Source organism: Chaetodon trifascialis, chromosome 15, assembly GCF_039877785.1.
Source record: "Chaetodon trifascialis isolate fChaTrf1 chromosome 15, fChaTrf1.hap1, whole genome shotgun sequence".
Lineage (NCBI taxonomy): Eukaryota > Metazoa > Chordata > Actinopteri > Chaetodontiformes > Chaetodontidae > Chaetodon > Chaetodon trifascialis.
This window is the reverse complement of record NC_092070.1, coordinates 9,589,367-9,605,670: the sequence shown is the minus strand read 5'-3', so window position 1 is coordinate 9,605,670 and position 16,304 is coordinate 9,589,367. Positions and strand designations below refer to the sequence as shown.

General features: G+C 44.5%; 3 protein-coding genes across 3 annotated transcripts in view; 1 reads left to right on the top strand and 2 right to left on the bottom strand.

Annotated features, from left to right (window-relative positions):
* Window positions 1-2,536: 2,536 nt before the first annotated feature.
* tmem150b (transmembrane protein 150B) lies at window positions 2,537-5,477 on the bottom strand. Its single transcript, XM_070980670.1, has 6 exons — window positions 5,413-5,477; window positions 4,382-4,441; window positions 3,731-3,798; window positions 3,386-3,513; window positions 3,091-3,265; window positions 2,537-2,745 (listed from the first exon to the last, which is right to left on the bottom strand). Exons 1-6 carry the CDS (start codon window positions 5,475-5,477, stop codon window positions 2,537-2,539), a joined length of 705 nt encoding a protein of 234 aa, XP_070836771.1.
* Window positions 5,478-6,449: 972 nt separating this feature from the next.
* Window positions 6,450-12,282, bottom strand: adsl (adenylosuccinate lyase). Its single transcript, XM_070981019.1, has 12 exons — window positions 11,992-12,282; window positions 9,220-9,423; window positions 8,996-9,040; window positions 8,635-8,714; window positions 8,283-8,454; window positions 8,125-8,171; window positions 7,830-7,920; window positions 7,603-7,672; window positions 7,353-7,500; window positions 7,045-7,225; window positions 6,774-6,950; window positions 6,450-6,666 (listed from the first exon to the last, which is right to left on the bottom strand). The coding sequence occupies exons 1-12, from the start codon at window positions 12,133-12,135 to the stop codon at window positions 6,580-6,582; spliced, it is 1,446 nt and encodes a 481-aa protein (XP_070837120.1). The 5' UTR covers window positions 12,136-12,282; the 3' UTR covers window positions 6,450-6,579.
* A 709-nt stretch (window positions 12,283-12,991) lies between these two features.
* Window positions 12,992-16,304, top strand: part of LOC139344114 (GTPase IMAP family member 8) — a 5,476-nt gene continuing 2,163 nt past the window's right edge. The window contains exons 1-4 of the mRNA XM_070982057.1: window positions 12,992-13,604; window positions 14,467-15,022; window positions 16,008-16,105; window positions 16,292-16,304. The exon at window positions 16,292-16,304 is cut by the window's right edge and continues 119 nt beyond it. Coding sequence (XP_070838158.1) covers window positions 13,574-13,604; window positions 14,467-15,022; window positions 16,008-16,105; window positions 16,292-16,304 — 698 coding nt within the window. The 5' untranslated portion in view covers window positions 12,992-13,573. The remainder of the gene's footprint in view (window positions 13,605-14,466; window positions 15,023-16,007; window positions 16,106-16,291) is intronic.

Genomic DNA, 16,304 nt, shown 5'->3' with positions numbered 1-16,304 from the left:
TAAAATATGCAAACAAAAGTGAAAATCTGATCACAAAGTGCGACTAAAGCTGGTGCCAACAGACCCCAAGACAATATATTCAAATAAACAGAGAACTTGGATGAGAGAAATAGTTTGAGTGCTGGAGCCAAGAGTAGGACCTCTCCCACTATCGGCGTGGCTATGAGAGCTCCATTGTTTTGTCCATCTCAAATAGCCCTGACAAATTGTGCTGAATGTAGAACCTCTGTTAAACTTGAGGCATCTTCCAAAAACATGCTGGCACGGCGCCAGGGCTGCATTTTCCCATCAGCGAAATCACCGTCAGCCAGCATCGCTCCACAGCGCCCCTGCTGGTCAGTGCTGCTTCTCGAGGACGTGAAGGGCAACTTCAAAATGCAGATAAGATTTTGTAATAAAGAGAAAATCTACAGTGTTGTAGAGAGATGATGTTAGCTTACACATAAGCTGGAATAATTATTGTTATTATTTATTGCAGAGCTTTGATTCATAACTTTTGCTTCAAAATAAAAGCACCTTAAATGCTTCTAACAGCGGGTAACAGTTCTCATTGTGCATTATGTCATAAAGGACATAACTCTCTTGCTAACAAAGTCTTTCCTTCATACCTCCATCCTCCTTTTCTCTTCCCCTTCCTCTATTGTATTGCCCAGCTGACAGGTGGAGAGTGAGGGAGAAAAAGACCAGACTTTTCCTGGTATTCACCTTCTATGCACTAATCATGTCACATTGTAGATATAAAGATGACGGTATACAATATAAAATACCATGAGGAGAGAGAGGTGAAGCAGGTTATTGTGTTTATTGAGATAAGATATTTGCATGACATTTTAAGTCAAGTCAATCAAGTCAAAATACTGTGTGGAGTGAATGACAGGTGAATGGTGCCACCATGTGTTGGTATATATTTATTGCAGTATAGGCCAAGACCAGCTTCATAAGCTAAGTGCATGCAGCTTCAACTAGTCTCAGAGAAGAAACAATTAGTCAGTTAATGAATCCATCCATCCATCCATCCATCCATTTTCGATACTGCTTATCCCTTTCGGGGTTGCGGGGGGGCTGGAGCCTATCCCAGCTGTCAACGGGCGAGAGGCGGTGTACACCCTGGACCGGTCGCCAGCCGATCACAGGGCAACACACAGACAGACAACCATTCACGCTCACACTCACACCTAGGGGCAATTTAGAGTCACCAATTAACCTAATGAGCATGTTTTTGGCCTGTGGGAGGAAGCCAGAGTGCCCAGAGAGAACTCACACATGCACGGGAAGAACATGCAAACTTCACACAGAAAGGCCCGACCCAGGAATCAAACCGGCGACCTTCTTGCTGTGAGGCACGTGCACTATCCACCACCATGCAGCCTTAATTAATTCAAATCTTTCTTAAAGACCAAAATTCTTTAGTTTCAGCTTCTCAATCATGGAGATTTTCTGCTTTCTTTGTCTTATGTGAGTTCACTAAATTTATTTATTATGGTTGATCAAAACACGGCGATTGATTACATCCCCTTGGGCTTTTGAACACTATGAAGGGGAATTTTCTTTCTATGTTTCTTTTGTTCATTTCACAGCTCAAACAAATCCTAAAAACAATCATCAGCAATCATTTCAATGAAATAAAAAGATAATGTGCTCTTTGCTGTCTTACGTGTTGATTATGGAATGGCAAGACAAGATGTAGGAAATCCTACATCCCCGATTCCACAAAATGTTGGAGAGCTGTGTAAAATGTAAATAAAAACTGATGCAGTCACTTTTACACAGTTTTGCAAAGTATTCCTGAGCCCATCTAGTAAAATCCTTTGTGCAATCATGAGCTCACAAAGAGGTGAACCTTGCTACACCCTTGCTTGTGAGCAACTGAGCCTTTCCAGGATGCCCCTTTCACACCCAATCATGATACTATCAGCTGTTACCAATGAACCTGATTACCTGTGGAATGATCCAAACAGGGACTGTAAATTGTCCGTAGGTGTGAGTGTGAATGTTTGTTTGTCCTTGTATGTGGCCCTGCAATCGGCTGGCGACCGGTTCAGGGTGTACCCCGCCTCTCGCCCATTGTAGCTGGGATAGGCTCCAGCCCCCCGCAACCCCGAAAGGGATAGGCGGTATAGATAATGGATGGATGGATGATCCAAACAGGTGTTTTTGGACGTTCCCAGTCTTTTGTTGCCCCTGTCTCAACTCATTTGAAATTTGTAGTTGCATGAAATTCAGAATTAGCAGATATTTACGAAAATCAATGAAGCTGATGAGGTAAAATATTAAATATATTGTCTTTGTACTGCTTTCAATTGAGTTTATGTCAAAAGGGATTAGCAAATTATCAGATCCCAAACATTTTGGGAATTGGGGTTGTATAAACACTAAGACAGACAAAGTATGAGATAAGAAATGTTCAGCAAGTTTAAAATACAGTTCAATATAAATATACAACTATCAAATAAACTGTTATCATTGCATCTTTCAAAATGCCAAATAAGTAATTAAAAAAAACTATATCAGAAACTGAAAAATCCTAAATCAACATTCAACTAAGTGCATTTTCAGCAAACTCATTCATGATCACTGAGGCAGGAGGATTGTTCTTAAGACCCTGTTTCTGTACAGTGAGGCGGTGGAAGTCGACATGTCTGAACTCAGCTGCAAAGAGGCCAAACAGGCAGAAGTAGATCATGACCAAGGCCCATTCGCACAGAGCAGCCACAGATGGATAGCTTACATTGTGTAGAACAGCCACTGAAAGAGGGGAGAGCAGTCAAGGAGCATAACACCAAATACATGCGCATGATCGGAAATCAAATAGCAAATAAAAACATGTTGTAAATGTGTGAATTTGCCTTGGGTTCATTGACACTTTCAAAATCTCTACTTTGGTGCATCTTACTAGTGTGACCCATAAGATGTAGTGGTGGTTTGTGGTTTTGGGCTTGCACACAATGTGAGGGACCTTCCAAAATATTGTACATCTCACACTTTATACATGTACAGTGTCATTCAAGTTAATATTAAGTAGAATGATGAAAATATGTGAAAAAGTTCTTTGAATCTTTGAAATCTGTTCAAAATTCTTTGAAAGGATACTAGAGATGACCAGGATGGTACTGAGGGTGCAGCAGATCGCCCTGATAGGCCCAATGCAGCACCCCCGAGGGGGTTGAACCTGATAAGTTTGATACAGCTGTACCCAGAAGTAGGCCAAGCCCACGACGAAAGTCAGGAACGCTCCAAAAAGATGAGCACCCATCATGACTGATTGCTAAGCGGTGCAGGCAGAGGGAGAAGAGACTTTATTGAGCACAGACGGATTATTATGGGTTAGAAAAATTAAAGTTCCTCATTATTTTGCTCTTATTTCTGTCTTCTTTGAGGCTGTTACCTGGAAGTTGCCGACGACAGAGATTCCGAAACACGCGATGAATCCCAAAACAATGCTGATGATGTTGGACTTTCCATGACAACCAAAATCCCTCACCTGCTGGAAACGGATCACCACAATCCACAGGCCTGAGGGACCCGGACAGAGACAAAAGATGGTGAAGATGGACACCAACATCCAGCTTATCAGAGGACATAAACTGACAGATCAACAACTACAAATCTGGGGACTGCTGCATGCACGATGTTCTGTAAAAGCAAGTCCTCAATCTGCGTGTGAGGGACAGAACTTCAGCGATAGAGGACTCCCACGACCAAGACGGTGGAAATATGCATGTGTTGTTACCTAAAACAGCAGAGATGTTGCAGATCTGGGAGAAGAGGCAGCTCTGAGGGTTGTACATGCCACACTCACTGGCAGGAGAGTGAGAAACAGAAATATCATCATTATCTTATGAATTTTATCTACTGGCTTGTTAAGTTCATTCATTGTTTTATTGTTTTCTATTCAAGTAACTTTTTTTTTATTGCTTTGGTGTGCTCAGGTCTGTCGTTTAATTCTGAAACCATGCTTCATTCACTCCTCTCACGCACGCTCACTCACAATTTCCTTATTGTCATTGTCAGGTGCTGTTAACTGAGAGCGGGTCAATTGCCTTTATTCGTCCCGCGAGGGGAAATTCCACATCTATCCAATGGCACAGTGGCACGCCTTCACCGTCAGCCTATCATCTCACTGCTGTCTTTTTAAATATGATTCACCACCTCCAACACCACCAGTGTCTGGACTCCATGAGGGGATTTATCTTGCTGCTGCTCAGGGTGATGCCAATCCATTACAAAGTCTCCCTGTGAGTCTGAGCACCAAAGACTTTCTGATAAGACTTAATTATCATCTGTTATAATAAACAGTTATCTTTATTTCATTCACTGGTCTCTTCGCTGAAATAGAGATTGACTGATTGATCGATCAGGGCAGAGAGGAATCATACCATACCTGATGTAAGGGAATGAGTCTGTGAGGTTGACTGATCCATTTGTTACCGCGATGGCAAACCTAATGGGAAGAAAACAACTGTATAGTGACTGAATTCATGACAGACGAGAAGATCTGACCTGACACTAACTAACACTGACACTGAGGCAACAGATGACAGGATAAACAATCCCTTGTCTTGATTCTACATTTTTCCATCATCAGGGCAGACTTTTGAACAGACATCTGTATGTTATTCTGCTGAAACAACCACCTCCCCAGGAGCAAGTTTGTTTTTTATGTAGTGTGATGTACATGACATCTCCTTGTCCAACTGCTGTTTTCTACTACAGTGCCTTGTTTCACTTTCAGTTATGCTGAGTCTGTCACACTTACTATTATTATCAACCTGTCATTTTTTTAATTTATAATTTAATTAATTTTAATTAATTAATTGCTGGTGGATAGGCCTGTACAACCAGTTTCATGGTAAATGGTAACATGTTCTCGATATTGAATATAATACAGGAAAAATGCAGAAAACGGTAACAGTGTCAATATTGCAAAACAATTACTTTTTAATTTAGTGTGTTCTTACAAAAAAAGTCAGTCCATATATTTTACATTAAAGCTGTTTTTTTAACTTAACATAAAAGTGACACACAGTCTGGCTACTGTAAAATAACACAGTAAATCAGCTAATCCCATCGTGATTATTTAAATATATAAATGTCATCATTTAATGTGTATTAGGGAATCAAAAATAAATTTTTACAATGTAATTTAATAAGGTCCCCCTTCATGCAAATGTGTTACCTCCACTGTATTTCTTCCCATCTATCTACTGGTAGGTAAGTACTTTATTGACAACCTGTGTGCACAAAATACTTGCGCTGTAATTTTAGGGCTGTGGTCAAACACATGACCATATACATAAAAAACATAAACAAATAAAGAGCAACAAATTGGCGTTTTGAGAAATGACATTATAAAATAGAAAAAAGCTGTGAAAAAGTAAGAAGGTGCTCTAAAGGAGGAAGCTCAGTACTCACACACTCCAAATGCCCACTGTGCCAAAGAGAGCCAGGCAGATGGGGAGCAAAGCCCACAGCCACATGTTGAAATATCACAGGAGGGAAACATGCAAGACTGCCCCCTCTACCTTACGAAGCAAAGTGGTCATACGTAGAGCAAAAACAGAAGGAGGGAAGACCACAAACTGTAAGTCAGAGTGTAAAAATAAAACATGAAAGCATGACGTACAGTGTGTGAGAGGGAAGACATTTGTACTCACTGCGTGCTGACAACCGGCTGGTCACAGATCAAGATGCAAAGGTCTATTAAAGCTCCCATCCCATTTATTACCACAATGACACGAGCCGATGACGTGAGCTTTACCGCCACAGCACTTTGTCTGTATGTTTCGCACATGCCGTGAACTTTGCGCCCACCATGAATGTAATGACAATGGTTCTAAAGGGATGTAGAGTAGGGGTGGGGGTGAAGAAAGGGAAAAATAAGAAGAGTATTTGAAAAAAGTTGAGCTTCGAAACAAACAAAAAAGCAGGTCACTTCCTTCCCTGCACAAGTGTGGTAGCATGACTGTTTCTATTTAAAGGCTGGGCTGGACTTTGCATCTGCTTTTTGATGATTTACAGCCTCTTGTAGAAGTTCCTCCCAATTCTAACAGTGTTTCCTCTTCTGTGCAGTTTACCTTTTCCTTTCCGTTAACTGAAAACAAACCCCAAAGTCTGAACGCTCTCAACAGGATTAAGAGTTTCCTTACAGTTTCACTCACAGAGAGTGAAGAAAAAGTCTCAGCCACCACATTCATCATCAGGATCAGTCATTACTGTTATGTAATAGGTGGATTAATATTTCACTGAACTACAGCTTTATATTGATAAAACAGGTAGTAAAAGCCTTTCAGACACATGACCTTTGCTTCCTGTCAATAGACAATTGGTAATGGAGTTACCAATATAATTTATCACAACTGTATTACTAATGGCTGTGTGAGTTATGCTCCATCAGCAAATGTAACAATGTGTTTGAACATATGACAGAAATGAAAACAGTATGACAGAGATGAATTCATTCAGTTTTTTATTGAGGACAGACACCATGATGAGGTCTTGTTCTCTTGGCTTGAGTGTCCGTCATTGTATCCGTGTGTGTGTGTGTGTGTGTGTGTGTGTGTGTGTGTGTGTGTGTGTGTGTCAGAGCTCAAGCTCAATCTTGACATCCATCTTAGCCTTGTAAGGCTCCAGTAGGGGGCGCACTTCTTCACACAAGAACCTGGCCACCTGGACAGAAGAAAGGAAGAGAAAATATTAGTTTCTAGATGAGCTTTCTGCAGAGGAGCAGTCAGTTTGGCAGCTTGGATGAAGATGAGGGGCTGCTCATGTTGTACCTGCTGGGGAGCACGACCAATAAAGGTCTTGGGGTCCAGTATGGTGTCCAGCTGCCCCAGAATGGGGGCGAAGTAGGGGTCTCGCTGGACTCTGGCCAGCAGGTCGTTATCACCACCCTCCTGTTTGACCACGGCTGCTGCCTCCTGGGACAGAACGCGGATCTTCTCGTGGCAGTCCTGGAGGAAGAAGAAGGATGCTGGTTTAAGCATAAACGATGATTAAACAAGGCCAGGACGCAGTGAACTACAAACACAAAACCACCACCAATACCTGTCTGTTCCCTCCAGCCTTCACCATGGCCATAATGATGTTCTCTGTGGCCATGAAGGGCAGCTCATGGCGGATGTGTCTCTCAATGACTTTGGGGTAGACCACCAGTCCCTCTGTGATGTTCTGCAGGGTGCTGAGGATGATGTCTGCCGTCAGGAAGGACTCGGGCAGGGAGATCCTCCTGCACGTGAGCGAGGGGTGTGAAATGGGTAAAACACGTAGAAGAACCAGGAGAAAGAAGTGTCCGAATGATCTGTTCATCTGTTACAAAAAAAATCCCCGCAAACTATTGTGTGAGTGTCTCTGACCTGTTGGCGCTGTCGTCCAGCGTCCTCTCCAGCCACTGGACTGAGGCGGTCTGCAAAGGGTCAGACATCAGCGCCACAAGATGTCGGGCCAAGCTGCAGCAACGCTCCGCACGCATGGGGTTCCTCTTGTAGGGCATGGCACTGGAACCTGGAGGGACAGGACATCCTCATGCTGACATACAGTTTACGCTGTCATCTGCACTACAGGATAACATGTTTAGGACCAACTGTAAGAGGTGAGTGAATATACCGATCTGCTCTTTCTCAAAAGGCTCCTCGATCTCCTTCAGGTTGGCGAGCAGGCGGATGTCTGTGCAGATCTACAGACAGACAGATCAAATATGAGCCTCAACAAGCTAATGCAACGCAATTAATGTTAATTTAAAAGTCAGATGAAGAGCAACTTAATCACAGAACTTGCTACTTTCCATTAAACACCACTAGATGGCAACATTTCCCTGCCAGTCTCCAGCTTACCTTGTGAACAGTAGCTCCCAAACTGGCCAGGCTGGACAGACAGTCTATGTCCACCTTACGACTGTATGTCTGTCCAGTCACCAGGTATGCTCTGTGTAGCATGGGAACAATATTAGCAGGGCTAATACCAAAGCAAGGCTCCGTAAAATGTTAAATGACAACGCTCTTACAGTTTTCACAATAACTTCATCTCATTCCTGCTCATCTTTTGTTATAAACACATTTCTTCCATCATTCTTACAGAACAGATTCTATTGAATACTGTAAATCTCTTGCATTTTAGCTCAGTGCTTACTTTTTGAAGGCAGCCATCTCTGTCACCATTCTGTCAAGCTCTTCCACCTGGTGAAGGAAAATGAATGAGAATTATCACATTTAAATCCATAATGGTTCAAGGTATCTGAATTTAAACATCCATCACTGTCTACATGCCAGCTATTTGCTGAGTTATACCTTGTCATGGTCCCCCTGAAAGAGCTGCAGGAAGCTGGCTTGGGTGCCAGTGGTCCCCTTAACCCCCCGGAAACGCAGGTCATCGCGGGCTCTCTGCAGGTTGCGCATGTCCATGGTCAAGTCCTGCAGCCAGAGACACGCTCGCTTTCCCACTGTGGTCAGTTGGGCGGGCCTGTAGGCAGAGCAGGTGGAGTGAGACAAGGAGGGAAAATATGCACATGCATGCATAATACGCCATGTGCATGTTCTTAATCAGAAAAAAAGCAGACAAAAATGGTGCTGCAAGGCAAAACGGATGAAGACTGCAAAGAGGATGCGTCTGATCAGACCCTGCAGCTGCATTCAGACTCACTGGTAGTGTGTGAAGCCAAGCGTGGGGAGATCAGCATATTTCTCTGCGAAGTTTGCAAGTCTGTCAATGACTCTGGCCAGCTGTGGAGGAAAGAACAAATGGTTTCAGCAGAGCTATTGCGTAATGGGCTGTTATTACTCATGCACATACAACCCTAACATGTTAATAAGATTACTTCTGGTTTGTATTCCGGTTTATGTGACAAAACACTGCAAAAAAAATTAGTTCTACATTGCTGACTTGTTACTGAACAGCTGGGGCTTGCAAAGAAAAAGGAAAAAAAGGCCTGTTTCCATCAATTTTATAGATGCGCAACTGGATGAGTGTGTGTGCGTTTTTCTGGCAAACAGCTGAGGCTCACCTTAGGCAAGAGAATGTCAAATCCGTCACGCAGCATAATCAGATCCTGAGGACGAAAAACAAGACAACTTAGAGAGCATAAAAACCTTTAAAGAAAAGCACTTGTGGAAACTGCACGCATAATCCCAAGTGTACACATTCAGGAGAAGCTGCAGAGAAATACGGGGTTACTGATCATGTCATCACATGAAGAGTGCAGGCTATAGTGGTGTCAATCACACTTACAGTATTGTCTCCCACATAGCAGGAAGTGGCACCGAGGTGGATTATGGGAGCGGCAGTGGGGCAGCAGTGTGCGAAGGTGTGCACGTGGGCCATGACATCGTGCCTGAGTTTGCGCTCCTCCTCAGCTGCCATGGCGAAGTCGATGTCCTTTTCGTGGCTCTCCATTTCCTGAATCTGGGCGTCTGTGATGGGCAGACCCAAAGCCTGAGCCGGACAACGAGGAAGAAAGAAAGAAAAAAGACTTAATGCAACCACTGGATAATAAGTTAGTTATTTCTGCTATTTTTTCAAGCACTTCATGTTCTCAAAAGTGAAGATTTGCTGCTTTTCTTTGTCATGTATCATAGGCAACTGCATATCTTTGGGTTTTGTACTTTTGTTCGAACAAAAGCCCTTTGAAGGCATCACCATGGGCTCTGTGATGGCCACTTACCTGACATTTACACTAATGACTAGTGCTGTCAAAAATATTGTGTTATTAACACGTTAACGCAAATCAATTTTAACAGCATCATTTTTTTTATCGCAAGAGTAATGCTCTTTGTGACCTAATGAACTTGTAGTTTTTTTAGAAGCTGTGGCCACTGCTAGTAATGTTAGAAAAACTACAGGATCCGATTGTAAACCGGAAACAAAACAACTGGCACGCCCCGCGCACGTGTTTGGTCTCGCCTGCTCGCTAGCTGTAAAAGAGTAGGCTACCGGTTTGTGTGGATGTCAAGTACGAAACGCCGAAATGGATGCAAACAAGATTCTGAATAGAAAGTTCAGTTTCAAAAAGTTGCCAGATGGGTCGACTGACAAGACCCAAGTTATCTGTGTGTATTGTTGGTGTGAACTGAATTATCACCGTAGCACATCCAGTCTGAAATAGCACTTGATGGCCAAACACACGGCGAATGCGAATTCTCTGCCACCTCCTTAGCAAAACCAGGCGACAATGGATGGCTTTCAACAGAGGCATATGGATGCTATTATGTTCAAAGGAAACTTAAGAAAGGAAAGTTTAAGCCATGGTTTAACTGCACTGTAGCCTGAGTCCTAGTTTACAATGATGTGCACTTTGTAACTTTATCTTGTATCATCCTGTTTTGATCCCTTAGAAAGGGTTGTTGAAGGGGCTTTTTTGTTACCAAGTATTTTCATCTGTTTATTGACAGTGTTAAATTGTATGAGATTTGATTCATTCAAATGTGAATGACTGCTCAAAGTGAGAATGTTAGTGTGAAATATAACACTACACATTGTTGTTTTCAATAAAAAAAAATGCAGGCCTATCCACTTTTCCATGTTGATAACAGTATTAAAATAATAATTCAAGGGACATTTAGAATAGATGAAAACGTGCGATTAATCGCGAGTTAACTATGACATTCATGAGATTAATCGCAATTAAATATATTAATCGATTGACAGCACTACTAATGACTGATGGAATAAACGGCCAGTCGCTGCAGCACAAGTTGAGAGGCAGCAAATCTGGGCAAAAGTTATATGACTGGTTTTTAATTAGTTTTGTTTTTTTACTGTGTATTCGTAGTAGCACAGGAGACGGACAGTCTGACAATGACATGCCTTCTCTACAGTCTTGACAGGCATGTGCTGTCCTCGTGAGACGGTGCTCAATATCCTGATTAGATTGGCGTGTTGTCCATTGGGACAGAGCAGTCATGAGACGGGACCACAAAATGGGCTAATTGAGAAATTGAGCCCATCCCCTGAAAGCACCCCTCACCCTCTGTGTTACCACACAGTCCGAGATCCAGCAACATCAAACCCTGCTGTGTCAAAGGTCAGAGGGCAAACAGTGACTCGACACGAGAAATGTCACTGCAGAAAATCAAAACTGTTTTGAGGGGAAAGGTGACAGAATTTAGGCTGGGCTGAGCTCAGGCTAGTAAAAAGCAGCCTCTCAGGGCGCGCCTCCTGTTACTGTGACATGCTCTGCATGCTATTTTCACACACAGACCACACCGCAGCAGCCAATGGCCGAACTGACTCTGCACAGGCAAACCAAACCCCTCAACAACATCACAACATACAGAAAAAGAAGAAAAGATGGACATATGATCTGTGTGTGACAGATCATGTGAAGTGACGCACGTGAGAGAGGGTCTGTCAACAGTTAACCTCCCCCCTGCTCTCTTTAATATGACAAATGCAGAAAACACTCATCACAGGAAATATGACAATTACAGAATTAGCTTTAGAGTTCAGCTGCAGAGAAATGTCACCAGATTTTTTTAAATCATCAGCAGCTGCTTGCTTAATCAAATCTTGTGTGTTTTTTGGTTAACCTTGACCCGCTGTGCTAAACATGGGCTGAGGGGATCGCATGGCTGTCTGGTTCAGGAACTAAATGTCAAGTTGATACAGAGAGAATCTCTGGTTATCATCTAAAGAACACAGACAGTGTTCAGCGGAGTAGTATCTAAATGCAGAAAAATACAATTGAGCCTTTCCAAATGCTTTCAAGATTAAAAAGACTTGAATTATGTTAAAATATTATGATGAATGAAAGTCCCCTCGCAGTCCAAAACTGTTAACTGTTGTGCTTCATTATGCGCTCTTTGGCCCTGACACCCATGCAGGGAGCTCCTCCATGGGGTCCTCCTTCAAACTATATTTAGAGCAGGGAACTTGATAGTGGTCTCTGAAGGTCGCACACTTTAGTTCATAGGACTTGTACAGCGTGGAGGGAAAAAAAAAGTGCGTATATAAAGACAATATTATCAAGGACACATGCTGTCATCCAGCCACAATGTGTCAAACCTTCTCAGCCTTGGCCAGGTAGATCCACAGCTTCCTCCAGGTGGTGAATTTCTTCCTGTCACTGAAGTTGTAGGCCATTTCCTTACTGGCATACCTCGACACCAGCGGTGAGCGGTACTTCGTGAACTCGTCGCCTCCCTCCATGTTAGTAAGACCAGGTGGTGTCGGCTAAAACACACACTTAAGGGGTCTGACTGGCACCTCCACCCGCACACCGACACACACTAGCTTCACAAGTAGCCGCGCCACTTCAGCCCGTAGCGTCACGTGGATCAGGCAGCTTCGTTTTACGACAGTACAAGTCGGCGTACGGCGTGAGGTCTTAGCGTCAATCTTGAAATGGTGTACGGCAGAGTGGCGCCACTACGTCATCGCCTAATTGCTCTTAAATTGTTTGCAGAAAACCGCTGCGACGCAAAAAGAGTGAAAATAAGCCCATGGTGCGTGAAAGTACGTCAACTAACGTCATTATATCAGTGTGGTTACTTTTTATGGTTACATCTCTCTTTGTTTTCTCATTCGTGATTTCCCAAGGGTCCGTGAATGTATCTCGCCATATAGCGTGCATAATTAACCTGCTATGGAGCCAAGGATGAGCTCAGACCGTCTGATCATTTGTACCATTTTTCTGCCCGAACATCACATGATTGTGATGCATCCTTGAGAAATGATTCCCCCTAAAGGTGACAGTGCTTTGAATTCAACGCAACCTGATAAGGTCTTCTGCTATTTATAGGAGCTTTTATGTATTATGTAAGCTGTGGCTGCATGCCTTATATCAATATTTAAATTCATGCAGTATACATCCCGTCCCAGCCTCACAATATTTCTATGTCTGTAAGCGTCACATAAATAGACATGTTTGTGCATGATGCTGCAGCTGGGGAATACATCCAGCTGTAAACAGAGAACAGAGTGATCCCTCCCTCCCTCTCCCTCTCTCTCTCTCTCTCTCTCTCTCTCTGTCTATCCATCTTTCTATCTGTCCTCCTGACTGCAGTCTGCATACAGTGCCACACTGCTGCTGCTGCTGCTGCTGCTGCTGGTGTGTGATGGGAGTAAGTGGGAGGAACAGCTTCCTCTATTTTGCCTTAAAAAATGCCGAGACATCTTCCTGAAGCTGCTGCAGCAGGGCTGGATTTGGCTTCCTGTCTTCTGCATTGCACAATCCTTCCCTCTGCTTGGACAGATAAATAAGACAAAAGAAGGAGCACTGGAAGACGAGGAGAAGGAGAGAGACGCAACGGAGGAAAGGACGGAAAAGAGCCACAGTGGGCTGAGGGGGTGTGGAAGATAACAGGTTAAATAAAAGGGGGGGGGGACTGAATGGCAGAGGAGGTATGAGGAGTGACAGAGAGGCAGGGGTAGACACGGGGAGCAGAGGATAGAGTGAATTACACTGCAGTAGAATGAGGGTTAGGGTGAAAGAGAGAGTCAAGAAGCATTTGAGCTGCCAGCCTTTCACACACCACTCAGGATCCGCCGCTTTCTGAAGAGGCAAGAAGAGGAAGCCACCGTGGAGGCGAGAAGGAGAAGGAGGAGGGGGGGCGAGGAGGAGGAAGCCAGAGGTTCTACACACAAGATGGCTGCTGTGTCCTCTGCCTCTGACACTGGTAAGTGGGTTTTCATCCTTTGCTGCACACCTCACCGTAGGTTCCTCCTTCATCGCTGTTCATTCAGTGGCATAAACGCCCAGAGCCTTTTCACATTTGGACCCAGACATCCACAATACTTAGAAACTGTTGCATTAGTCAACTTCCTGTCTTCAGCATCACACATGGAAAGTGTCAGCAGCAGTGAGTAACAGGGGTGAATCAATAGACTTGCTTCTCCTCTCTCTCTCTCTCTCTCTCTCTCTCTCTCTCTCTCTCTCTCTCTCTCTCCCCGCTTGTCATTCGCACAGCAGGCGTAGCTCCTCTTGCCATCCTCTGAACGTTCCCACTCTGCTGTCATGCCGTTGTCATGTGTTGTCTTCAGGCAACTTTTATTTTGAGTAGATCATATCCTGTCCACATGCCATTCTCTCTGGAAGGAGTCCCAGGTTCCTACCCTCTGACCCAATTTTTTCTAAGGCTAAGGACGGAGGAGAACAAAGAGGAGGCTTGCTGGGAGGGGGCTTAGTGGGAGAGAAGAGGATAGGGACAGCAATGAAAGAGGAGGCTGTTAAGGAGTAGAGGTATAAGGTAGCAGGGAGCTGAGATAAGAAGGGGAAATCTAAGGAGGGAGGACAGGAATAAGGTAGGGAGAGTGCCTGAGAAGGAGAGGGAACGTGCTAAATGTTGGAAAGAATGCGAAAGAATTCATCATCTCCTTAAAGCACTTTGAGGATGAGACGAGGCTTTAAGGCCCAGCAGGAGATTTAAACAGAGTAAAGCATAAAGATCCTTTCCTCTGAGGCAGCAGGTAGAAAATGAAACCAACAAACCCATCCTCGTGGGGGGGGGCCTCCAGTCTAATCTTTCTGTCTTCCCGCAGGGGACCCCAGGGGCCGACACCCTCCTGAGCGCAGACTGCTGATCCTGGGTGGGCCACAGTCTGGTAAGACCTCCACCGCCAACACCATCCTGGGGGATGAGGTCTTCGACTCTGGGACAGAGACCACTCACAGCAACGTGGGCCAGACGGAGATCTACGGCCGACGGGTCACTGTGGTTGACACCCCGCCATGGGCCGTCCCCAGTGACCCAGAGGACAACACCGAAGCCAACAGCAACGACAACGCCGGCGCAGAGTCGGACAGCCTGCCACAGCCGCCGCCAAGCCTGGACAGCGAGGGGCCGTGCATGGGGGCTATTCTCTGCCCCCCTGGACCCCACGCCATCCTGCTGGTGGTGTCGGTCACCCAGCCCTTCACTGACACCCAGAGGAGAGCGGCAGAGGAGCAGCTGGGGGCTCTGGGTGGAGGCACCTGGAGGTACTCCATGGTGGTCTTTACTGGGGTGGACAAGCTGCCTAAAGGTGTGTTCATTGAGGAGCACATAGCAAACACTGGAGAGGCCCTGCAGTGGCTGGTGGAGAGATGTGGAAGCAGGTACCGTGTCTGTTTTCTCCCTCTCTCTTTGAATTCACACAAAGCTGGCTCTAAATGAAGGAACATGCTTCTGTCAAATCTTTGTCAGTACTGTGCAAGCAGAACAGTCACAAATAATTAGAGAAATCTGTGGTTGGAGCAACAGTGAGGCAGCAGTTCAGTACACAGCTTAAAAGGGGATTTTATACATCAAAGTGTGTTTACAGCTCTTGGGGAGTTCTACTGCATATGTGGAAAAAAGTTGCATGAAGCCGTTTGTGGCTCCAGAGGGAGCTGCAGGATATAAACCGGCTGCCTCGAGGGATGTTACTGGAGTCAGAGGCAGATGAGGCTGAAGACAACAAGTTTGAAGAAATAATCCAGAGTCAGAAAGAAGTGAGGGTGCCACACCTCTGTCACCCAAGGCTACATTAGCTGTTTCTAGCATAACACACCTGAATTTCTGACTTAACAGTGCATTGGATTGTGGGTAATGTAAGCAGCCGGTTTGACAAGGACAAAGAATGCGTGAAAACAACAGTATCTGTTGTTCTGTCCATTGTTGAGTCAGATGTGTTGCAGGAGTGCAAAGCTGGGGGCACTCCAGCGCATTGTATTGTATTTCTGCAAAGGTAGGGGACTTGTGAGAGTCAGATTAAAGAAAAGAGCAGTGACAATTGAAGCAGGCCAAGGCCGAGATATGCTGACTTCTAGACTCTATTAAGGTTCAAGCTCCCAAAACGCTTGATCCTACGTTCTCCATTTGATAGCGTCAGGCTTTCTGTCAAAAGGATTTAGTCTCATGCCCTCTGAGATAACCTTGATGACATCACTATGACATCATCAGTGTTTCAAATTCTGGACAGCTCCCTTCACAGCCACAGCAGATATGATACAACTGTTTTAACAGGCTGAGTGGGACTTCTCGTGATGAGATAAAGTGAGTTTTATGTGGAAACGCGTGGAGTGCTCCTTTAAAATGTTTTGTTTGTTTTTCCACCTGCAGGTACCACGCCTTTGATAACACACGGAAGGACACAGAGGACAACACGCAGGTACCTGAGCTGATGGAAAAGGTGGAGGAAATGATCACTGACAACCAAGGTTTGTTTTTCATGTCCGGTAACATGTTTGCATTTCCTGTGCTGTCATACACTCAATACTATGACCGCGTGCAGAGCATCACTTCTGCCATTTCTATATTTTAATCATTGCATTATTTATGAATACACCAGCTGAGTTAGAGAAGTGATTGAAAACAATGAATAATTTATTGGCGCTGTCATGCAGGCTGGTACTTTGA

Excerpts from the sequence above, each read along its gene's own strand:
- tmem150b (XM_070980670.1), bottom strand. The coding sequence starts at position 5,477 with ATGTGGCTGTGGGCTTTGCTCCCCATCTGCCTGGCTCTCTTTGGCACA. Across the intron at positions 3,514-3,730 it reads CAACATCTCTGCTGTTTTAG|GCCTGTGGATTGTGGTGATC; the intron begins GTAACAACACAT and ends CGGGTCCCTCAG. Across the intron at positions 2,746-3,090 it reads TACCATCCTGGTCATCTCTA|TGGCTGTTCTACACAATGTA; the intron begins GTATCCTTTCAA and ends CCCCTCTTTCAG.
- adsl (XM_070981019.1), bottom strand. The coding sequence starts at position 12,135 with ATGGAGGGAGGCGACGAGTTCACGAAGTACCGCTCACCGCTGGTGTCG. Across the intron at positions 9,424-11,991 it reads ACCTGGCCAAGGCTGAGAAG|GCTTTGGGTCTGCCCATCAC; the intron begins GTTTGACACATT and ends TGTCCGGCTCAG. Across the intron at positions 9,041-9,219 it reads GCTATGTGGGAGACAATACT|GATCTGATTATGCTGCGTGA; the intron begins GTAAGTGTGATT and ends TTTCGTCCTCAG.